This window comes from Geotrypetes seraphini, chromosome 4, assembly GCF_902459505.1.
Source record: "Geotrypetes seraphini chromosome 4, aGeoSer1.1, whole genome shotgun sequence".
In the NCBI taxonomy this organism is placed as follows: domain Eukaryota; kingdom Metazoa; phylum Chordata; class Amphibia; order Gymnophiona; family Dermophiidae; genus Geotrypetes; species Geotrypetes seraphini.
In genome coordinates this window covers 125,640,710-125,666,123 of record NC_047087.1, presented here as the reverse complement: position 1 = coordinate 125,666,123, position 25,414 = coordinate 125,640,710, and the positions used below count along the sequence as shown (strand labels likewise).

The window sequence follows — 25,414 nt, the reverse complement described above, 5'->3', positions numbered from 1 at the left end:
GGCCCGAACAGGTCACGGCCTGTCTGAGTCACCAGAAGGGGCCCCCTTGCCACCTTGGTTTCCCATTGAGTCTTATCTTCCCATCGAAGTCCTAACCCTCCGGTCTTGCACATGCACGACCTGGTTGGATAAATGGGGATCCAAGATGGTTGAACTCACCCGACACGTCTTCTCTTGATTTTCCTGTCTGGTGTGGTCCTGAGACTGCGGGACACCCTTCTGCAATGCCAATCAGCGGGGAAGGAGTGCCACCGGCGCCTTGCGGCGCTCCGAGCCTGTGGCTTCAGGTTCGCTGGAAATCATTTTTAGAAGGCTGCAAACTGAGATGTTTCTATGTGCGTGGTCATTAAAAAGAATTAACCCAGAAGTACTTACTAAGCCGATTTTGTAGGTGGTAAGGGCTCATGTTGTAATCCTATACTAACCAGTTACTGCACGCACAGTAATGAAGACCTGCTGATTAGTATTGGAATGCCTACTTTCTCCTCCCAGACACCCCCTCCCCCAACAAAAATGGTAAAATACTTTTTAGCATGTGGCCTGTGCGTGCCCAAGTGCATCCTGCATTGCCATTTTAAGCTGTGGTAAGCATGCACTAGTGCTTTCTTCAGCTTAGTAAAAAGATCCCTAAAAGATCAAAGCTAGCAGGAATTTCCCACCCTCTTCCTCCATCATCAGAGTAGTCCTGACAATAAATAGTATTATATACTGCTAACACAATCCACAATTGTACCAATAGTTTGATGTTTAATAAAGTACATCACGGTACAGTGCAGGAAACCTGCAGCTAAGGACTCTGCCTCAGGAAGCAAAGCATGCCATCTCTTTTCAACTGAAAATGAGGCTCTGTTTCCACTATAAGAACCAGTTCTGGCCAGTACTTTGTGATAGAGAAGTCAGTCAGCAGTCACCATTTCAGAAGCATTAGTCAATCATTTAGTGACCCACTTCAACCATGCTAGCTCACACTTTCCTATTAATTTTAAATCCAGCAGTGTCTTGCTGCTCCTTTGGACTTACAGTCTAATCCAAACTTGTTCCAACTCTTACACAAGAATCTAGTGGAATACATTTCTCAGTGGTGTACCCTGGGGGGGGGGGGCAGGAGGGAGGCAGTCCACCCTGGGTGCACGCTCTAAGGGGGGTGCACAGCCAGCACACTAGGTCCGGAACCTCTCACTCTACTCTGCCGCTGCTTTCCTGAACCAGCAGCAAACTTTAAATTCAGTCATCGTGGGACCTTCCTGCACTTCCCAGTGAATGCCGGTCCACCCCTTCCGACGTCACTTCATTGTTCCGGAGCAGAGCCGGAAACCGCGGGAAGATGCAGCAAGGTCCTATGATGACTGCATTTAAGTTTACAGCTACTGCTGCTGGTTCGAGAAGCATTATAGCAATGGTGGGGGAGGGCAAGATACTGAATGGCATTAGGGTGCACGGAAAGAGAAGGGAGCAGGAGACTGGTATGGAAGGGTGGTGGAAGAGAAGAAAGGGGGCAGATTCTGATGGAAGTGGGGTGAAGGGAAAGAGATGGGGTAGATGCTGATGGAAGAAGGGTGGATGGCGAGAAAGGGCAGACATTGGATGTTAGTAAGGAGGGAAGAGGGGAAGACTATGCTGGATGGAAGTGGGGATGGGAGAGAGAAAGAGGGGAGCAGTTGCAGGAAGGAAGTGGAGAGGAGAGAAAAAGGGGAGCAGATACTGAATGGAAGTGGAGAGAAGGGGCAAACGCTGGATGGAAGTGGACAGAGAGAGAAGATGCTGGATGGAAGGGGTAGAGAAAGAGGGCACATGATGGAAGGAGAGGATAAATAAAAAAAGGGCACAGGCTGGATGGGGGGAAGAGGATAGAGTTAGTGAAATACTGGAGGGGGATGTGAGAAAGAGGAGGCAAGCTGTAGGTAGACACAGTGAAAGAGAGAAATTGAGGACTGAATAGTAGAAAGAATTTAATCTAGACAGATGCAGAAAATAAGTTGAGAAGAAAGACGGAGGAAGAAAAGGAAAGGGAAGGGAGAGAGAATGAAATGCTAGATGATGGGAGTGGGTTGTGGAGGGAAGGGAAGGAAAAGAAAAGTAAAAAGAAAGGAAAGGAAAGGAGAGTGTGAAATGCCAGACCATGGGGGTGTGGGATATGGAAAGGAAAGAGAGAAGAGGAGAGAGATGCCAGATCATTGGGGGAGGGGAGGGAAAGGAAAAAGATGGATGCCAGACCAATGGGGGTGGAGGGAGAGATGGAAGGGGGAGGCAGACAGTTTCTGGAAGGGGCATAGAAGGAAAGAAGTTGCCATATTGAAGGGTGGAGAGAGGGCTGACAGTGGAATGATGAGAAGATGAGGAAAGCAGAAACCAGAGAAGACAAAAGTAGAAAAAAAATTTCATATTAATTTATTTTTTAACTTTAGGATAAAGTAGTATTGTAGCTTTGTTGGTAAATATTTATAAATAGAAAATGGAAATAAGGTGATCCTTTTATTGGACTAATCACAATACATTTTTGACTAATTCAGAGACTAAAACCCCTTCCTCAGTTTATTTTTAAATACCCTCCCCCCTTTATGAAGCTGCATTAGGTTTTTTAAATCACCAACCATGGCAATATTAGCTCTGATGCTCATAGGAATTCTATGAGCACCAGAGCTTTTACTGCCATAGCTGGCGATAAAAAAGTCTAACGTTGCTTCATCAAAGGGAGGGATTTATGAAGCCATGTTTGGGTTTTTTATCACCGGCCACAGTGGTAAAAGCTCCGAAGCTCATAGAATTCATATGAGTGTCGGAGCTTTTATCGCCGTGGCCTACACTAAAAAAAACCCTAATGCAGCTTCATAAAAGGGGGATTTATTTGTTAATTTGTAAAGTGATGATTGCTATTTCTCTATCTTTATATTTTGTACAATATTAGGTGACATGCATCACTGTTTCTGTTTCTCTGGTGTTGCATTGTATGCAGAGTCCAGCTTTGTGGTGGTTCAGTTTAACTTTTGTCTACATATTTCTATTTAACGTCCCGTCCCCCCCCCCCTCTGTCCCTTTTACAAAACCATAGCACGGTTTTTAGCACTGGCTGTGGCAGTAACAGCTCCAATGCTCATAGGAATTCTATGAGTGTCGGAGATGTTACCACTGTGGCCGGTACTAAAAATCACACTACAGTTTTATTTTTAAAAAAAGCGGGGGGAGGGGGGTTAATTTGTCAATCTGTACTAGTCTGGCATGTTTAGTTTTACAATGGGTGTACTGATGTTCAACTGCTCATTGCAGTATGTAAGAAGATGCTGCATTTTTCTAGGTATGCTCTTGTTGTGCAACATGTGGATTGTTACTATAAAAATCATGTTTTTCATATAGATGAGACCCCTCTTGCTTTATGCCCCTTTCCTTTACCAAAACTAGCTATCCCAAGTCGTCTAATACATGAATCAGCCATCAGGTGTCACTCTAGAGCACAGTTCTTCAACCGCCGGTCCGCGGACCGGTGCCGGTCCGCAAAAAAATCTTGCCGGTCCGCGAAGGATTTGGTCCCCGCCGCAACGAAAGGCCGGCGTCAGCTGACTTGCAACTTCCTGTTGCAGTCGCGGTGCCGGGACTCCTGCCTTCCACCGCGTTTGCCTCCTGCCTTGTCTCCGCACCTCCAGACCAGCAGCGGCAGCTCTGTATATTTTTAACTTCGGCACAGAGCTGCCCCTAATCAATAGTTTAGCGCGGTTTCATGAGGCAGCTTCGGGGCCTTTGCTAGGCCGGCCCGCTTCGATGATGCGATGTGGGCCGGCCTAGCAAAGGCCCCGAAGCTGCCTCATGAAACCGCGCTAAACTATTGATTAGGGGCAGCTCTGTACCAAAGTTAAAAATATACAGAGCTGCCGCTGCTGGTCTGGATTCTTGGGTCACTGAAGGAGGGCAAAGAGCAGCTGTCCTGAAGGTTTCCCTTCCTCTCGCCTTTGCAGGTCCCTTTTTTCCACCTTTTTTTTTTTCTTCTTCAAACGGCAAAGGGCCCCAGCATCGACATCAATCAAGTAAGTTCCACTGTTCCTTGCAAGCGGTTCTGCTCGGCCAAAGCTTCCCCTCTGACATGAGCCACCTCAGGGGAAAGAAAGTGACCCGCAAAGGTGAGGGGAAGGGGGCAGATAATGGAAGTTGGAGGGGGGGGGGGAGAGAGAAGGAGCAGATGATGGAATGGAGGAGATGAGAGAGAGAAGGGGACAGATGATGGAAGTGAGAAGAAGGGAGAGAGAGCAGAAGGCAGATGGATGTCAGTTGAGAGGGGAGAGCAGATGCTGAATGGAAGTGGGGAAAGAACACATACTGGATGGAAGGAGATAAATAAAGGGGGAAGAAAATAGTAAGATAATGGAGGGGTGAGGGAAAGGGGTGACAAGCTGTGGGTAGACACAGTGAAAAGAGGGAAACGGGACTAAATAGTAAGAAATAATTTAATTTAGATGGAGGCAGAAAATAGAGAAGGAAGACCAGAGAAGAAAAGGGAAGAGAGAGCAGAGAACAATATCAGATCTGAGTGGAGGAAATGAGAAGAGAGATGCTAAAAACCACAGGGGGGAGGGAAGGACAGAGATGCCAGACCATGAGGGGAACAGAAGGAAGATGATGGATGCCAGACCAAATTGGGGGGGGGGGGGGCAGGAGGATAGATGGAAGGGGCAGATGCTGGACTGAAGAGACAGAGAAGGTTATCATGCCGCTGTACCGGGCCATGGTACGCCCTCATCTGGAGTACTGTGTCCAGCACTGGTCACCGTACATGAAGAAGGACACGGTACTACTCGAAAGGGTCCAGAGAAGAGCGACTAAGACGGTTAAGGGGTTGGAGGAGCTGCCGTACAGCGAAAGATTAGAGAAACTGGGCCTCTTCTCCCTCAAACAGAGGAGATTAAGACGGGACATGATCAAAACATTCAAGATACTGAAGGGAATAGACTTAGTAGATAAAAACACTATTCACCCTCTCCAAGGTAGGGAGAACGAGAGGGCACTCTCTAAAGTTGAAATGGGATAGATTCCGTACAAACGTAAGGAAGTTCTTCTTCACCCAGAGAGTGGTAGAAAGCTGGAACGCTCTTCCAGAGGCTGTTATAGGGGAAAACACCCTCCAAGGATTCAAGACAAAGTTAGATAAGTTCCTGCTGAACAAGAACGTGCGCTGGTAGGGCTAGTCTCAGTTAGGGTGCTGGTCTTAGACCAGAGGGCCGCCGCGTGAGCGGACTGCTGGGCATGATGGACCACTGGTCTGACCCAGCAGTGGCAATTCTTATGTTCTTATGTTCTTAGGGCAGACGCTGGATGGAAGAGAGTGAATAGGCAATGAAAGCAGAAACCAGAGATGACAAAAGGTAGAAAAAATAATTTTATTTCTATCTTGTGATTCAAATATATCAGATTTGAAGTATGTATCTTGCTAGACATAACTGGGGAGTGCAAAGCCCAGGCACTACTACTTCTTTAGCTTCCAGCTGGCTTAGGGCTCTCTCTGACCAGGGGGCAGTTGCCCTAGTTCTACTCCCTAAAACCATTCCTGTCATGTGTGACTGTGATATTCTATTACATGATATTTGTGTAGCATTCTGTAATAATTTAGCTTATTCAGTTTTCTTGATAGTAGAGGGGATATATGTGAAGGGGAGGGGAGACAGGGTTTTTGTTGATCTTTGCCCTGTATTATTTGTATTTATAAAATGACAATTGTATAGAATATTGTTTCTTTTTAAACTTTAATAAAATATGTTCAATATAAAATCATAACTATTTGAGGCTTGTGCAGATGGGATCAGATGGTTTGTGGGACCGAGCTCGCGGGGATGGGGCGGCGATGGTTTTTAAAAAAATTTTAGTCTTAGTAGTTTGCCGGTCCACGAAATAATTATTTTATTTCCGCCGGTCCACAGGTGTAAAAAGGTTGAAGAACACTGCTCTAGAGCACCTATGGAGACCTGATCCCCATGGTAGTGAACACTGTCTCCAAAGTTGGCTGAGGGAGAATAGCATGGCTGTTACAGACAGTAAGAATATGATATATGGAATAGTGGTGAAGATGAGAAAACAAAAGCATGTTAGGTACTAAGCCAAAAAAAAAAAATGAACTCACAGTGCACCATGAGAAAAGGTCTCAAACGCGCGGCCCGCCAGGTACTATTTTGAGGCCCTCAGTATGTTTATCATAATCACAAAAGTAAAATAAAACAGTTTCTTGATCATATGTCTCTTTAGCTATAAATTACAATATTATTATTAAGAATTAGTCAAAAGGAAAGATTTATAAACTATAAAGAGTTTTACCTCATGCAAAATTGTCATTTTTTTAAGACATTAACTATTTTTTCTGAGGCCCTCCAAGTACTTACAAATCCAAAATGTGGCCCTGCAAAGGGTTTGAGTTTGAGACCACTGAGTGTCAATATTTAGCTTTCTCCTCTATGCTCTTCTGTGGCTCTAGTACTTTCTAGGGTACTCATATATATGTACAGTATATATATAATCCCAGCTGAAGCAAGGTCCCTATAATAAACAGTGTGTGAGGTCTAGCCACATTAAAAAACCCATATTATACTTTTAGAATTGTAACATTTTCCAATCTACCCTACAATCTCCTAGACTCCACAAACTTTTTCCTATCATTTCAAAATACTTATCTAGTTTGCTAAAGGAGAAAGCTACCCAACCATTTAATATAATTTGGACATTTATAAATGACCTTTTGAAAGTAACTATCGACTCAAAAGTTATGTACATTCAGTACTGACGGTTTGTTGTTCTAAAGCAGTGGGATATAGTCGGACACAATTTTAGCATTTAAATTTATTTATTTATTTAGCCCAGGGGTGCCCACACTTTTTTGGCTTGCGAGCTACTTTTAAAATGAACAAGTCAAAATGATCTACCAATAATAAAATTTTTTTAAAAACACAAAGCACACTGTACGCAGAGAAAATGTTAATTATCATTTGTAATCAGGTTTTTTTTTCAGAGGTCAAGGCAGATGACTTTAAAATATGCAATGTCACCTTAGTAACAACTGTACAAAAATAGACAAATATACCCCCTCCCCTTTTACTAAACCGCGATAGCAGTTTTTAGTGAAAGGAGTTGCGCTGAATGCCCCATGCAGCTTCTAACACTCCCTGCACTAAAAACAGCTCCCTGTACTAAAAACCACTATCTCGGTTTAGTAAAAAGGGGCCATAGTGCAAAATATAGACAGCAGATATAAATTCTCAAAACGGACATATTTTGATCACTAAATTGAAAATAAAATCATTTTTCCTACCTTTTTGTCTGGTGATTTCATGAATCTCTGGTTGCACTTTCTTCTTCTGTAAATTCAATATTTCTTTCTTTCTGCCTTTCTTTCTTTATGCCCCTCCCCTTTTCTTTCTGTCTCTCTTTCTTTCTCTCTCCCCCTGCTCCTCTCTTTATTTATGTCTTTCTTTCTGTCTCCCCCAGCCTGCCAGTCTTTCTTTCTCCCCCCTGCCCCACCCAAGCCATCGCGCCGATTTCTCCACTTCTCTGATTCTTTCTCTCTCCCTGCCCCCCCCCCCCCAAGCCACCACACCGATTTCTCCCTGCTTCCCTGAGCCAGGCCTGGTGTGTACAAGTGCCGGACCCACCAGCCTTCACCTCCGACGTCAATTCTGACGTCAGAGTGAAAGTTCCAGGCCAGCCAGGCAGCAATTGGCTGGCCCAGAACTTCCTCTCTGATGTCAAAATTGACGTCAGAGGTAAAGGCTGGTGGGTCCAGCGCTTGTACGTGCCTGGCCTAGCTCGGGGAGGCAGGAAGAACAAGATCGCAAAGGCAACGCAATCAACTCGCGTTGCTTTTGCGATCTACTGGTTGATTGCAATCGACCATTTGGGCACCCCTGATTTAGCCCATCCTTCCAAAGGAGCCCAGAACAGGTTGCAAGAGTACGTTCACAGTATAAGTAAGAAACTTTGGTGAGAAAAACAAACTTGGTGTACATAGAGGTATAAATTTCAGCTTTTACAGTATAGTTATAACATAAAGATTTGAAAATATAGACAGTGGACATAGGGTGTTTTAAAAATTGCAGCATTTTCTGAGAACACAGCCCATGGTGGTTTAAATTACATCATTTTCCATATGGACATAGCCTAATGGAAGGTAAAATAGCTTTGTAGGTTTGTGCGTCATTGAAGTATGGTGGGTTTTTGGTTCGACGTAAGGGTCAGTCAGGGATGCAGATGTAAGCTAAGGAGCTGGGTTTGTAAAGAGGAAGGTTTTCACGGCCTTCCTGAAGTTTCATAGACTGTTTAAAGATCTGACAGATGGGGGGATGATGTGCCATAATCTGGGTATGAAATGGGAATAAGAGCTTTTCCGGGCTGTTTCAGATGTGAGTGAGCAACTGGGTTGAATGGCTAGCCGTTTTTCTGCTTGGGATCTCAGTGATCAGTTGGGGACATAAATTTGTAGTTTTGATGCTATGTAGCTTGGTATCATCGTGTGGAATGTCTTAAAAGCTAGAACCAAGGCTTTAAAGACGCATCATTTTTGGATAGGCAGCCAGTACATGGATCTTAGTGCAGGGGTGACGTGATCGTGAAAAAACAGGTTTTTCAGGAGTCGGATTGCAGCTTTTTGCACGCCTTGGAGACGGGAGATGTTTTTTTTTGCTGGTAAGCCTACTAGTAACGTGTTGCAATAGTCTAAGAGGGATAACACAAACACATATAATAGCTGGGCAAAATTGTTCTCTGAGAAGTAAGCACAGATGCACTTTGGCTGGCGTAGGTAATAGAAACATGAAGACGCTAATTTTGATACATGATCTGAGAGCGACAGGTTTGAGTCGAGAATCATTCCCAGGCTGCGGTATGGAATGGTATGGTAATTTTATAATAAAATATAGGATATAGTTTAAGATTACCTCTCCTCAATATTGAGCACTTCTCTTGCCAGCTGACTTCACGGGGTGGACGGGTTCTCTGCTGTGGGCACAAAACTGATCGCAGCAGGGAGATTCCCTTGCCACGATCAGCTCAGCAGCTGCATCTATTTAAAATGTAGACCAGCATTTTGCTGACCTACATTTCAGGCACCTATCGTGGCCCTAGGAGACGCCTAGAGCCACCTAAGCTCACCTGAGACCACTTCTGGGTGAAATTACGCCCACGCCTAGCCTTGGGCAAACTTAAGCATCCCTACGCATCTCCCTCAACAGCAACAAATACCTATAGTGTAGGCGGCCTGCCTCGGGATGCTTTTTTTTATAACGGGCGTTTTTTTAAAAAACGTGCCTACCGCCACCTACAATCGGAACACCATTTATAGAATTTGGTCCTATGTTACTAGTTTATGATCTCATATATATGTTGTTCTTTTTTTTGCTAAGTGTTGGCCTGTGTTTTCCTTCTTTCACTCCCTCTTTTGCCCCTTCCCCCCTGCCTTGTCTTTTTCACCTGGAAAAGAACTCTTCACACCCTGTGTTTAATAAAAGACCTACATCCCTGATCCCTGGAGATGTGCTAGTGTTTACAACATTTGCAGTGCTGAGGGGGTTTGCTTTATATGATTAAAATTTTTAATTGCGATTAATCACAATTATTTGATGTGCAGCCTAAATAAATATATATGGTTTATGTATTGTCATGATTTTGTAATACACTTATTCCTCCGTATTCGCTGTGATAGGGGATTAACAGAACCACTGTGAATATTGTGAAACCATTGTGAATATGGTGAAACCGCGAATAACATGGTGGAAGACCTGGCCTGTTCCTGAAGGAGAGGCAAAACACAGTGAAGAAAATGCTGGGAATCGGCGATTTTCTCTGTAAATGCTTGGAATCAACAATTTCTCTATGCAAATTTTGGGGGAGGAGCCAGCAAGCTAAAAACCGTGAATGCTGAAACCACGAATATGGAGGGAGAAGTCTATGCCTAATTATTTGGCTCCTGTCAGTTTGCTGTATTCTATCACTCCCACTCACCTTACTCCCTGATTGTAGTTTTGAGGAAGGAGTGAGGGGGAGGGGACGCCATCTTAGATTGCCTTGAGCCACTCCTGGGCTGGAAGGTCCAATATAAAGCAATGCTAATAGTTCATTGAGTTTTGTATGGTTAAGCACCATCATACTCACTACAAGCACTGACTATTTACCTAATAGGAAACTGAGATCAGAATCTGTTATGAGTTTGAAGACTGATACTGTTCGATATGTGGCAACAGGTCAGTCAGCTTTTTCAGTGGCAGCGCGAAAATGTGGCTTAAGTACCAGGAACTTTGAGATTCTGTAAAGTTAATGACCAGTTTTGTAAATTGTTTAAACACATCTTTTTATGCAAGCTTTTAATGATTAAGAAATGCAGGTTCTTTAGTAATATTAGAGGCTGCTAATAGAATTTGATATTGAAACATAGAAACATAGAACATGACGGCAGAAAAGGGCCACGGCCCATCTAGTCTGCCCACACTAATGGCCCACCCCCTAACTACCTCCACGAAGAGATCCCACATGCCAATCCCATCTTTTATAGAAACATGATGATATTTTTATGATGTAAATGGATTTTATATATGTTATTTGTAACTCACCTTGGTATCAGGCAGGGGATAAATTTTAAAATAAACAGACGTAAATAGAAATAAAATCTCATGTCTATTCATTCTGGATATTCGGAAAACCAGGCTGGCTAAGGATTACTCCAGGCTTAAGAAACACTGTACTAAGCCATTATCTTTGAATTGAAGACTGAAATAACTAATAGCCTAAAGGAATCCAAACATCATGCCCATGCTAAAGGTGCCCAGTCCAATTCCCAGATCCTACTTACATTCACAGGCACTACATAGGAAAGAATCATGATTGTTGTTCACGGCAACACCTGATAGTCAAATCTAGAATCCATGATACGGAGTTCTGGAAGCAGCCCTGGTTCTTGACTCCTGGTTTCTAGACTTAGAATCTTGCTGCAATGATCAGGTTAGGAACAGCAGGAGGATGAATCTATATAAACATAACAAAGATCCCCCAGTTCTTATTGAATGAAGGCTTAAGACACTGTGTTCCAACTGAGAAGGATAAAAAAAAAAAAGAAAAGTGGAACTATTGGACCAGAGAAAAAAAAATTATACAGATCCAATCTAGGGCAACTTGAAGAGATCCCAGGGCCTTTTATTATTGTGTAGTGAATACACAGAGCCTTGCCTAAGAAATACCACATAGGGCAGGGGTGTCAAACTCAGGCCCAGTATAATTATATTTGGCCCGCAGGAAAATATCATATGTCTACTAGAGCTGGCCCACCAGTAGACAGTTTTTTGACCCAATCGGCTCATGTCTCCATTAGGCACATCATCACGTCTGACGTTTTTATAATTTTCCGCGGTATTCTCCAGCTCTTCACAGTCTCACACTGCATTGCAGTAGGACTGGACTCTTTTGCAATTGCTTTTTTGGTATTTCTGCTTTAAAAGTTCTTGTCACAGCTTTGGGAGTATTCTACTGTTTGCTCTTGGGCCAATGATTGTCAAACTTGATTGTGATCCTGTTGTTTGTTTCCCTACATTCAGCCTGTTTTTGTCGGGCAGATTGGAACTTCCCCCCCTGTTTTTGCGTTTAGTTTCATGATATGTTTTTTTTTTTAAGTTTTTAAATTTGTATAGTCCAGTCAATAAGTTTATAATTTGTGCCCCTTCTGTTTGCACCCCTTTCTTTTCATTTTTTCACTTTTTTTCTCCGTTGATGTCGGCTTGGTCATGTGACCTTTCCCGTGGCTTTTTTATTTTTTAGCATTCACGGAGATCGCGCCATTTTTACTTTTGTTTTCACAGCTTGATGAACAGTGTGGTTTCACTGCACAAGGTAAGGACTTTGCACTACTGTTTTTGATCGCGATCTTTTTTTCAGAGTAATCGCATTGTCACCATTTTTACAGTATGTTTTTTTTTGTTGATCTTTTGATATTTTAGCGCCGTTTCAGCAAAGGTTCTACACAACATTTTGAATACTCTCTCTGTTTTTCTTCTTATGCCAGCTTTCCATCGGTGTTCACCATATGTAACCAGCAATTGGCAAAGGAATCACTGCATTTATTTGTATTCCCTGGGCTTTTCTGTTCTCTTGGCTTTCCTATTTTTGAGAGATTTCCTTGTTTCCATATGAAAAGGTTCATTGTTATATTTGATGAGAAGGAAAAACTTCCTGAATTGTAGACATTTTTTCAATAAATATCAAGGTTGGCCCTCGACTTTGTCCAAGTTTTTAATTTTGGCCCATTGTGTATTTGAGTTTGGCATCTCTGACATAGGGAAAGATCCTTCTTCAAATGTATTTGCAAGTAAAGGTCTAACTACAGGTAGGTTATGGGACTCATTCTCAAAAGAGAAAAATGTTCAAAAAATGGCATAACGTGGCATTTGAAAGTTTGTTTGCTAAAATATCCAAATGGTCATTTTTGAAACATATTTCTTAATGGTTTTCTAGGCTGTTTGTCTGCAGTGTGTCTAGACCTCAAGGAGGCATGTTGGGAGTGTGTTTTGGGATGAGATTAGGGAGGATTTATGATCTGAATGTTTTTCTGCAATAATGGAACATTGCAGAAAAAGTACAGAGCAAAACTTGCACATTTGAGGTTAGACCTGTTTCAATAACGAATAAGTGTCAAAAAGATGCCCTAACTTACCAGATAACCACTGAAACCATGAAGACATGACCCCCCCCCTTACTCCCCTAGAGGTCACTGACCCTTTCCCACCCCAAAGATGTAAACGAAACAGTACATATCAGTCTGTATGACAGCTTCAGATGTTATGGCCAGTCCTATCAGAGCAGCAAGCGGGTCTCTGGTGAAGCCTAGTAGTTGGCGCAGTGAACTACAGAGATGGGGACCTAGGCCTTTACCCAAAACCTATTGTGCACCTGCAGTGTGACACCTGCAGGCATAAGGGCTATTGGGGGTAGAATACAGTATGCCCTACGTTGGGCAGCAACAACATATTGGAGCCACACACTGTGCGGGAGAATGCAATGGCAAACAACTTCTGTACTCTGCTGTGAAACATCTCAGGGTGGATTCTTCACTGTGTGCGTTGCCATGAGTCGTTGGCCAACTTGATGGCATAATCCATCATCCACAGTAGGTTTTGAGTGAGTTTTAGAGAGCTCATCATCTATGCTCCCTCTAAGCAGAGTGTGTGAGCAGTCGCTCATACATTTTACATGGCCACTCACAAAAATACCGATCTCACTCAATTTTCAAATACAATTAAACTATAAAAGATTAATTAAACTAAACTAAATTTATTACCATATGTGTGATGGTTTTTTTGTGCAATATACAGAAATGCATTGCTAATACTGAGATCAAAAATTGTTGGTTTTTAGAACTTGTCACTCATATGAAAATAAATTTGCACTCACCCAGTCACTTTTTAGAGCAATGTCACGCAAACTTTTTTTTAGCTCTGGCACACTAGTGGAGCAAATGTTTTTCGCAGCACATTGTTCTGCCCATTGCCCGTCCCTGCATGGGTCTTCGAGCATGCGCAGATGTCGATGCAATGACATCACAGACTTGCACGCATGCGTGTGACGTCATCACATTGGCATCCACGCATGCTCAGGGGTCTGTGCGGGGACGGACCTGAGCGCTCGTAATGGCAGAATATTTACGGATGTATGCTGGGGAACGGAAAAGAGGAGAGGCAGTGAGAGACCCGCTACACGTCATTCACTGGCGACACACCTGGAATCTTGCCGTGGCACACAGTTTGCGATACACTGCCTTAGAGGGAGCACTGTTACTGTACAATGGAAGGGAATTATGGTGAAATATGTATCTGTGACATTTTATGTGAAGTTCACTGCAGAACACCCTAGGGAGCTCTGCTGGGATACCAATGTGGATAGTCTGCTAAGAATGCTGGCCCCTTTTATGTCCCAATGGCTGTTTTTTGTGCATTTTTCATTTGGATGGGTTTGTTAGGGGGGGGGGTTCCCAAAAATGGTTCAAAATGATAGATGCACTGTAGACAAACACATCAAGGAAATGGCCATTTTGGAAAAGAAAAAAAAAAGATAGATTTTTTTTTCCTGGTTTGAAAATGGCCATTTTCTCTACTTTAAGATTTCTCAGAATGTCTAAATTGTAATCTGAATATGTTTGTTGATGTTTATGATTGTCTGATTGCTGCTAATTTTACTCTAACAAAGACTTTATCTTATCTATACTTTATCAAAGATTGTAGTTCCTTTCAACACTTTACATTGTATTTTAAAGCTTATATGTGAACCACTCAGAAAGTTCACCTTACAAGAGGTGTATCAAAATAAATAAAATGTGAAACTTGATATTTAGAAATCATACTGAAAATGCCTTTCCATATGACTGCAGGTAGATTGTTAGGTGTTATGTTTTTGTATGTGAACCTTGCAGTGGTGATAAGTCACGTCTTGAAAAATGTGTGTGTGATAAACTGTGGCCCCTTTTGTATTTCAGAAAGTAGGAAATGGCCTTATTATCCCCTCAGACCCCTCCCCTCAAAAAAACCCTGAACATTGAAACACCTATTAACTTTAAATAGTATAATCCCTATGATTTTTGAGGGGCAAGTTGGTTTACTCCCTCCTTAGATGGGTGTCTGGATAAGTAAGTCTCTGTTTGGCTAAGGGTTAAATGGTTTGCTTCCTCATTCTTGTTACCATGGAACTGCCTGATAACACAGCACTCATCTGTTCTATTCCTTACAACTCCAATACATCATGTTCACAGTATGCCCCAGCCTCTCAACAGAATAATCAAGCTCTAGCCTACTGCGTCACAGTGCAAGAGCCCTGGACCAACTATTGTTTTTCTTTTCATTGGTTTTATTTTTAACAGATGAAAGATGCTATCTCTCTCCTAAAGAAAGAACAGAATTTCAGTAGCACACAGAAAATCTATTAAATTTTCACGACTGGCTTTCTTTTTTTTAATGCTGCCATTTGTTTTTTGGTACAGGTACCAGACATGCACAAATAACGGCCTAGTGGCAGGCTTCCAGAGTCAATACTTCGACTCGGTGCTGGATCGGGAGTGGCAATTTTATTGCTGTCGCTATAATCGCAGATGTCCCTACTCGTGCTGGTGAGTCTCCAGTACCTTACAATCTATAGAAACAGGTCACATGGAGTAGAGAATAACACGGTGACAAAATTCATCACCGTTCCCGTCCCCGCGGATTACCGCGGGAAACCATCTTCATGTCATTCTTTAAGGAGGGAAGGAAGAATCGGAGTATGAATGGCCACAACCACTGACCCTCAAGCTTTGATTTGAAGAATGCTGGTGTAGAAGGACTGAGGTTGAAATGATATGGGATTATTTCCCGCAGTTATCCGCGGGGACGGGAACGGTGATTAATTTTGTCACCGTGTCATTCTCTAACATGGAGCCCTGTGTTCATTTGTGGGCAAAGACACAATAGAAGTAGAAGGACCCTCACAGAAAACAGACAGACCTTGGTACTGAAATGGGGTTCTATCATGATAGTCAAAGAAATACCCATTTGGATGCACTATCCTGGAGGTGCAAGTAGGTCCAGTAAGGCAAGGGTAATGTGTTTGATGCACCATTATGTGCTCGTACATTTTCTGTTCCTAGTGAGCTAGAGTTACCACACATCCGGGAAAACTCAGACATGTCCTCTTTTTAGAGAACTGTCTGGGGTCCCAGACAGACTTTCCAAAACCCAGCAGTTTGTCCTGGTTTTGGAAAGCCCCGACGAGGGGCATCTGAGCATGCGCGGATGATGTCACACACATCCGTGTATGCTCCAGGACCTCCAGACGTGGCCAGAGCTTGTCAGGGAACAAGAGAGGAGGTTTGCTGGGGCAGGGCTGGAGGCTGAACTGGACGGGGCTGGAACAGAACTGGGCAGGGCTGGAGGCGGGACAGGGTGGGGCCATATGTCTGGATTTTTGCAGCTTGGAAAATAGTAATCCTATAGTGAGCTCACAATCTAAGCTTTGTACCTGGGGCAATGGAGAGTTGGGTGACTTGCCTAGGATCACAGGGAGCTGCAGTGGAACCTGAATCCTGTTCTGCTGCTTCTTAGTCACTTACACTAATCGTTAGGCTGCTTCTCCTCTTTTTCTGAGAGATATCAGAACTACATGTCTACAGAAATGGGGGATGGGACATGGGAAATTTTCTTTTGATTTAAAATTTAGAAACAAAATCTCTTCTAAAATTTCAGAATCATGCATGCCATAGGGCTCCTTTTACAAAGCCATGATAGCGATTTCCCCCCTGCAAATGCACTGAAGTCCATTTAGTTCCTATGGGATTCGGTGCATTTGCCACAAAAGAATCGCTACTGCGGCTTTCTAAATGGGGCCTTTGTGCTTGATGAGACTTTCTCTCTTGCTCCGCAGTCCCAGCAGTGGCCCCATTTGTCATCTGTTGCAATCCGTTCTCATTATTTCTGGTAGTATGGTTCATGGAAATATTCGCAAACCACAAAATTGCGAATAATGAAACATGGGCCCGATTCTCAAAACTTTGTGCAAAAAACGATGGGCCATTGCAGCCGTTATTGTAGCAATATCAAAAAAGCGAGTCATTCTCAAAAAAATTGTGCTTGCAAATGAAGTTGGTGAAGAGTAGTGAAGGTTTGTTAAATTTACATAAGATGAGTCGCTGGCAATAGTGATCAGCACATGCACAGAATATACCACAAAAATGTGCGCATATGCCAGGAAAAGCAATGTCATAAGCAGTGTATCAATCATAGGCATGCCAGAGGTACTGGATGAAGGGAAGGAAGGGGAAATGTAACATCAGCTTCCAATGAGCGCATAAGACATGCCTTTTCTCCCCAAAACTGCTATAATTCATGTAAATCTTGTAATTTGTGTTTAATGTCTAATTTTATCATGAATCATAGCCAGAACCACATAAGACAAGTCTATAATACACGCACTCAAGAAACATGCTTTTGTCTACACACACCACACACACCCCCTAAAAAGACTGTAATTTATGTTAATCATGTAGGTTTTTATTTTATTTTTCATGAGCCACAGTCAAAACATACGCCAGAAATGCGTTTTTCATAGTACTGGCACTCCCAGACCATTCACTGATTTTTGGTCGCCAAAAGCTGACGCCGCACTTGGAAAATCACTCAGCGATGTTGAAGGATCCACTGGAGTGCTCATTTAAATATAGATAAGTCCATTTGCATGGCAGAATCAGAGACTGATAGGAAGTTCAGAAAATACCACACTATGCCGTTTTGATCTGCCGCCAAAATACATGCATGCTAAGGTTTAGCCAGTGGCGTACCTAGGGTATGTGGCACCCGGGGCCCATCATTTTTTTACACCCCCCCCCCCCCCCCATGTAAAAAAATATTTTTTGTAATGACCATGAAACGGAATAAATGGTCAGAATAGAAACAGGCAGTGAAAATTTTTTTTTATTGAACCTCATATATTACAAGCAGCGCTGTTACAAACATATTCTGAAGGTCAATGCTAAGGTTAACAAAGTTTCCTTCCAGTGTCAAACCACTGGAAGAGATCCCAAAACAACTACCCAGGAACAACACCCAAAGACCCACTCAGTGTGTGAACCAGTTGAGTGGAGTGGACTAATTAGGGGGTGGTAATGAGCCCGAAGTTTGCTCAGCAGAATTTCCCAGACCACCTCTTCCTCTCAACACATTGACACGCTGCCACCACCACCACTAGGAACACCTCACTGGGTAGGCCAGCTATGCTATAATCTTTATAAAACACATTATTATATTTTCTTATAAAGCACTTATTTTAACTGAACTCTCTGACATCCTCAGCCTTTCCATTCACAAAAATAGAAGGAAGAAAAGTTCCCATTTCCTGCTGTCTCATGTCCCCGGCCTATACAATATTTTTTTTCCGCAGACCCTTCAAAAGTCTGACCAAATCCTCATTTCACTTGCATTATAAAGTACTGAGGATGCCATCTCTCCCCAATCCCAGGTCCTAAAGTCTACGACAGTATCACAAACTAGTGCTGCCAGATTCAGGAAAAAAATTTTTGATTCAGCCTATTGAATTGGTTTATCGATTCGATTTTAATGCCCAATTGGGTGTTTTTTTCAAAAATCCTGGTGGGTTTATTTTATAGCTTTTTCACCCCCCCTTTGGCTTCTCCTAACCACACTGGTGCTGTGGTGTAAATAAAATAAAGAAACAAAAAGGACTTTTCCTCTCTCTGTTAAATCTTAGCTCACGTTTGCGGTCTAACACCAGCTCTGGCAGGATACACATTTCAAATCTGACATATTGTAATAACAAAACAGAAAATAAAATTAGTTTTTCTACCTTTTGTTGTCTGGTTATTTTTCAAATCTTGTTGGTCCAAGGCTCTGGTTGTCTTCTGATAACTTGCTTGCCAGGGTCTCCTTCTTCCTTCTTTCTGCATGCTAACCATCCATCTGCCATCTCTATCCTCCCCGTTTCCCTTCCCTCCCCCGGATGTCTGGCATCTTTCCTTTTTTTCGTCTCCCTCCACAGATCCACCTTTTCTTAACTACCCTTTCATCCAGCATCTCTCCCTCCTTCCCCACCACCCCAGGGTCCACCATCTCTCTCTTTCTTTTCCCAACTACCCTCCTAACCAGTATCTCTTTTCCCCCCTCCACAACATCCCTTGTGTCCAACTTCTCTCCCTTTCTGTTCCTACCCTCCCTAAAACCCATGGTCCATCATCTCTCTCCCTCTCCTCTATTTTCAAACCCATTATTTCTTCCCACCCAAAGTCCGGTATATGCACGTCTCTTTGAACCCCTCCCCCTTCCCTCCGTGTACTTCTGCACCAGGGCCCCCTCCCCTGAAGGCCTGTCCCCCCTTAAAGGTCTGCATCCCACCCCTGAAGGACTCTCCCCCCCCTTTAAGGCCTGCACCCCCCGAATGCCTGTCCCCCCTTGAAGGTCTGCACCCCCTCTCGAAGGCCTGTCCCCCCTTCGAAGGCCTGTCCCCCCCTCGAAGACCTGACCCCCCCTTGAAGGCCTGAACCCCCCCATTGAAGGCCTGTACCCCCTCTTGAAGGTCTGTCCTCCCCATTGAAGGCCTGCACCCCCCTCTTGAAGGCCTGTCCCCCCTTGAAGGCCTGCACCCCCTTTCAAAGGCCTGTCCCCCCCTCGAAGGCCTGTCCCCCCTTGAAGGCCTGCACCCCCCTTGTAGGCCTGCACCCCCCCTCGAAGGCCTGTCCCCCCCTTGAAGGCCTGCACCCCCCTCTTGAAGGCCTGTCCCCCCCTCGAAGGCCTGTCCCCACCGAAGGCCTGTCCCCCCCTCGAAGGCCTGTCCCCCCCTTGAAGGCCTGTCCCCCCCCCTCGAAGGCCTGTCCCCCCCTCGAAGGCCTGTCCCCCCCTTGAAGGCCTGTCCCCCCTGAAGGCCTGCACCCCCCCTTGAAGGCCTGCACCGCCTCTCGAAGGCCTGCACCCCCCCTTGAAGGCCTGTCCCCCCCTTGAAGGCCTGCACCCCCCTTGAAGGCCTGCACCCCCCCTCGAGGGCCTGTCCCCCCCTTGAAGGCCTGCACCCTCCCCCGAAGGCCTGCCTGTCCCCCCCTTGAAGGCCTGCCTGTCTGTCCCTTCCTTGAAGGCCTGTCCCCCTGAAGGCCTGTCTCCTTCCCCCCCAAGGCCGGCCTGCCCACTCGCCCGCCCGCCCCACCCTGAAGGCCTGCACCCCCCCCCCTCCGCAGGACAACTTGCCCTCCCACCACCTCGAAGGACCGCTCATCCGCCAGCTTGCCTGCACCATTTACCTGAAGCAGCCTGCAGCAAGATCGCGATCCCAGCGATCTTTGTGCTGCTTTGGCTCTGTTTCCTCTGCCGCGGTCCCGCCCCTCCTCTGACGTCATAGGGGGGCGAAACTGTGGCGAAGGAAACAGCCGAAGCAGTGCAAAGATCGCTGGGATCGCGATCTTGCTGCAGGCTGCTTCAGGTAAATGGTGCGGGGAGGAATCCAGATGCGAGACGTTGGGGCTGAACCGGACGCAGGGGGGGGAAGAACCGGACCGGGAGCACCCCCTCAGGGCTTGGCACCCGGGGAGACCGCCCCCCACCACCCCCCCCCCTTGGTACGCCACTGGGTTTAGCGACCACTTTAAAGGCAACCTTAACTTTTGAGAATCTGCTCCTGAGTCTATGGGAAAAAAGAGGTTAGGTTTCAGCAGTACACCTTGCACCTCAAAACCGTGGAAAGTGAACAGTGGATTCTATTGGGAGAATAGGGGCCCTGATGCTCAAAAGGTTTCCATGCAAGTAACACTCATTAAAATATAAGTTGGGCATGCCCTAGGACATTGCAGGAAAGTTAACTCCCTAGACTCCACCAAAAATATATAAACCATAAATCTAAATTTTTAAGATAAGGAGCACCCTCAGCATGATTTTGAAAGCTTTAAAGAGCGACTCAAAGAGCAGCTCTAGTGCTTAGAATAGCAAAGCACAGTACTGGCACTCACGGACCATTCACTGATTTTTGGTCGCCAAAAGCTGACGTTGCACTTGTAGGTCAGAGTGAGTCCTGACCTACAGTCGTGTTGGCCTGTTCGGTTCCTGAGGAAGGGGTTATTGCCCTGAAACTCTGCAGGGTCGAGCCATGTTGAAAGAGGAACATAAGAACATAAGAAGTTGCTTCCGCTGAGTCAGACCAGAGGTCCATCCTGCCCAGCGGTCCGCTCCCGCGGCGGCCCATCAGGCCTAATTGCCTGAACAGTGTCCCTGACTAATTTTGTAACTGCCTCTAATCTTCTCCCTATTTCCTACCTCTACTCCTATCTGTACCCCTCGATCCCTTTGTCCTCCAGGTACCTGTCCAGACCCTCTTTGAAGCCTTGCAGCGTGCTTCTGCTTATCACATCCTCCGGTAGCGCGTTCCATGTATCCACCACCCTCTGTACCTTAACTTTGGTCTTTGATCCAAAAAAAGCTGGACTCTCCTTGCTACTATTTGACTAGAGCACCTTTATTCAGCTAAGTAACTGGAGGGACAAGTGACTAATTTTTCATTCTTTGTTCAGGTCAGTGGGTTAGGCATTCGGGGCATTGCAGGACAGTGAACTTTTTGTCTTCCGCTTTTATATATATATATTTATTTATTGCACATTGTTTGCACTTGACTTGCACTTTAAAGCACATAGGAGCATCCAGATGATGATATGCGGCTGGCAGTGAGTGGTAATCTCTGCTCAGTGTTTGCTGGCTTTGCTATTCTAAGCACTACAGCTGCTCTTTGAGTCACTCTTTAAAGCTTTCAAACTCATTCTGAGGGTGCTCCTTATCTTAAAAATTTAGATTTGAGGTTTATATATTTTTGGTGGAGTCTAGGGAGTTAACTTTCCTGCAATGTCCTAGGGCACGCCCAACTTATATTTTGGTGTCTTTTAAGGATATTTTGTCTTAGGTTTTTTGCTATAGTAACACTCATTAAAGCAGTCTTACTGGCACGGAAACTGTCCTCCCGATGTTCAAAAGGATTCTCCATGACTGCTACCGACAACCGCATTCAAATGCATTACAAGGAGCTCATTGGTATTTTAATGAGTTTTCCTTGTGATGCACAAAACAAAAAATGGGAAATTGCAGTTATTTCCGCAGAAATTTTTCCGGCAGCTCTAGAGCTGTTGGCAGCCGTTGTGTGTGTGTGTGCTGTGCACTAACACAACACATGCACAACTACACTCTCCCCAACACCAACTACGCTCCCCAAAACCAAAAAAAAAAGAAACCCACTGTAGGCAGCCCCTGCTCTCCCTGCCAGCTCAGCTTGATCGCCACTCTGGAGCAAAGGACTTTTTCTTGGTTTTTGTTTTATTGGGCGCAGCTGTTGTGCACTCACACAACAGCTGCGCCCAATAAAAAAAATTAAAAAGTTTCCAGCTGAGCCAGCAGCCTGTACTCTCCCTGATGGCTCATCATGATCACAGCTCCGGAGCTGCGATCAAGATGAGCTGGCAGGAGGGAGAGCAGCAGCGTTAGGTTCCTGCATGGGACAGCACTTGTAATTCACTCTCCAGACAAGGCCTGCCCGCAAGGTGAAAGAGAAAACAAAGAAAGCTGGTTTTGTGAGCGCCGGTCTGCGAATATGCGAACACAGTGGCTCGAATGGGGAATATTGGTGGCAATTAATGCAACTGCAGATACACGAATTCGCACATTGTGAACACGCGGATAATGAGAACAGGCTGTACCTGCTTCAGCCAAATCTTATTCTTTCTTCCTGCTGGAGGCTTTGCAGAGTGAACAGATGCCAATGAATTGCTCAGGGGCATCACATTTATTCACTACAAAATGTTCAAGGGGAAGAGCAAGTCAGTCCAACCCAGCAAATGGTACCACTTGCCAAAACTTTACTTTTCAGTTTTATTCAACAACCCTTGCAACAGGAAGCACAAAGCAACAAAAATAGTAACTCATAAAAAAAACCAAAGGAGCCTATTGCCTCAGCATGGAATTAGAGAAACACCCTCCCTCCTGAGCCATCACTGACCCTCTGCACCAGCATACAGTTAGAACAGGGGTCTCAAAGTCCCTCCTTGAGGGCCGCAATCCAGTCGGGTTTTCAGGATTTCCCCAATGAATATGCATGAGATCTATGTCCATGCACTGCTTTCAATGCATATTCATTGGGGAAATCCTGAAAACCCGACTGGACTGCGGCCCTCAAGAAGGGACTTTGAGATCCCTGAGTTAGAGTGACCCCCCACCCAAGTCAGTACTGTAAGCCCTCCTACCCCCACTGAGCCAGCACAGAATTAGAGGAAATCTCTTCCTTCCACGCCAGCACTGACCCAATATTTCTCTCTTTATCAGTATCTCAAACGCCAGGTTTGAGTGTTTTTCTTCACCACAGATTATTATATAAAATGATGCAAACTTTGGTATTCCCTCGCCTCTGCAATTTCCCAGTTTTCGTTTCTCAGACTCTTAGCTTTATAAAAATTCACAAAGGGGAAAAAAACCTGACAAAAGTAAAAGAGAAAAATGGTTATTTTTACTTACTAAGTGCTAGAAAAATTACCTCCTGCTTTCTTTTTGATGAATACAAGTGACTGCTTCTTTTTGTTCAAACACTTCAGAGCCCTGCTGCTGAGATTCAGTACAGTGCAGAGCCATAGAAACGCGCTAATTAGTGACATCTTGCTGTTGGCTTATTTATAAATTCCCACACCTAACTGTAAGTACAGCTACGCATTAAACTCTATGTAGGTACACCTCGTAGCCCCCCCCCCTTAAAAAAAAAGGTTTAGGGGTAAAAAAATTGAAGAAAAAAAATTAAATGCAGAGGTTGGGGAGTAGAAACAAACATGTTAGTTCTGTGAGAGACCCTTGAGAGACTGCTCCTCTCCTACTGTTTTTTTAATTACCTTTTGCTTTGCCAAGATCAGTTCTCAGGAGCTATTCTATGCTCAAATGTGCAAACCAGATTGAAAAAAAGACTAGTCCTTATGTTACAGGAATATAACAAAAAGGGATGAGACACGAAATTATTTAAAAGCTTTATATTCTAGAAGGCTGGTGACTCACTTGTTTGGGAAGCAAGCAGAGGGAGGCAGAGGAGAGATGGTAGCCCTGGGTTGCACAGATTTTTCTCTCTTCTTTTATTCCTCCCATGCTCGAACGCCCCTACTCTCCTCTCTGTCCCCACTCTCACTTATTTGGTCTCTCCTCTCATTGCCTCCCTCCACAAAAAAATTATTGTACTCTCCTCTGTGTGCCCCTCCCTTTTTATTGCAGGTGAAAGTATGGGCAGAGTTTGACTGTATCATTTGAAGTAGCAAAAGGTGGGGCCCATGGGGCATATTAGCATATTCGTTTGCTATATATATATATATATATACTGTTTACTGAAAATTAACCAATAATATGAAATTTCTCTCTTTATATCCCCCTCACATTCACATGAATTAGCAAGAGGAAAGTGCACTCTCCCTGTCCCTCTTCCCTATGCCTGGCTGACACCACCAGTAGGGGGCACTGGATACTAGGCAAAGTTTGTTTATTTTACAGTTGGGTTCGGGGTGGATATTTCATTCTTTGTCTTGGTCCCTATGAGCCGAAACCCAGTTGTGTTTTCAGGATGTCTCCAATGAATATGCATGAAATCTATTTGCATACACTGCCTCTGTTGTATGCAAATAGATACAAAATAAAACAGGGGAAACAAAACCACGAGTTCAAAAGCACAAAACAGGAGTGGAATTCCACTCCTGTTTTGTGCGTTTACAAATAGATCTCATGCATATTCACTGTGGAAATCCTGGAAACCTGACTGGGCGAGGACCAAAGTTGGACACCCCTGATCTAGATTCAAACAAATTTTATTGATGCAAACATCATCAAAGAACATCAATAATGCATCAACTATTATAATATAATATACATAATAAAAGACAAATTCTAATTTCAATTAACCCCCACTTTATCTATATGTATTTGAACCTTTACCATCCCTCTCCACACCCACCCCTCCCCACCCAATAGTATTCTCTACCCAATGAAACTCTCTTCATTTAACTAAATAAAAGCCCAATTAAGAGATCCAACTTAAAATCGCACTACGGCCCTAAGGATGCAAATCTTGCAAATCACCCCTGATCTAAAATCCTTTCTAGCTAATGTGTGAGACCTGCCACTTTCACACCAGGCAGGAAACTATTTACATATCTAATAATTGAATTTCCAATTAAAACACTCATCTGTTTTGTCAGTGCTTTCCAGGGGGATGCAATATCCTATTGCATTGACAAAACAGATGAGTGTTTTAACTGTTTTAGCCAATACTGAGGATCTCTCTTGATACATGTAGGTATCAATGGCATAGGTATATATGAGAGGGAAGTTTTAGAATCTCAGTTTAGAATCTTAGCTAGAAAGCTGAAATCCAGAATTTCCAGGGCAACATCTTCAGAAATGCTTAACATGACCATTTATTTTTTTTCCTCAAAATGGGATATCTATGAATTTTCAGTCCTGCCCCCAATCCTGCCCCAGCCTCACCCCCCATTTCTTCCATTCATTTTTAATGTACACACAATATCATATTAATTCATAATGGTAACCATAAAATTTTTTTTAAAAACAACACAAAGCACACTGTATGCAGAGAAAATGTTAATTATCATTTATATTTGAGTTTTTTTCAAAGAGGTCAAGACAGATCATTTTAAAATATGCAATGTCACCTCAGTAACAACTATAGAAAAATAGACAAATATAATGCAAAATATAGACAGCAGATATAAATTCTCAAAACTGACACATTTTGATCACTAAATTGAAAATAAAATCATTTTTCCTACCTTTGTTGTCTGGTGAGACTCTGGTTGCACTTCCTTCTGACTGTGCATCCTTTCTTTCATTTCTTTCTCTTTCTTCTGTCTTTCATTCTCTCTTCCTGTCCCCTTTCT

General features: G+C 43.9%; 1 protein-coding gene across 1 annotated transcript in view; it reads left to right on the top strand.

Annotated features, from left to right (window-relative positions):
* DPT (dermatopontin) overlaps positions 1-25,414 on the top strand; it is a 56,793-nt gene that overhangs the window by 11,378 nt on the left and 20,001 nt on the right. The window contains exon 2 of the mRNA XM_033943292.1: positions 14,975-15,100. Within this exon, the coding sequence (XP_033799183.1) occupies positions 14,975-15,100 (126 nt within the window). The remainder of the gene's footprint in view (positions 1-14,974; positions 15,101-25,414) is intronic.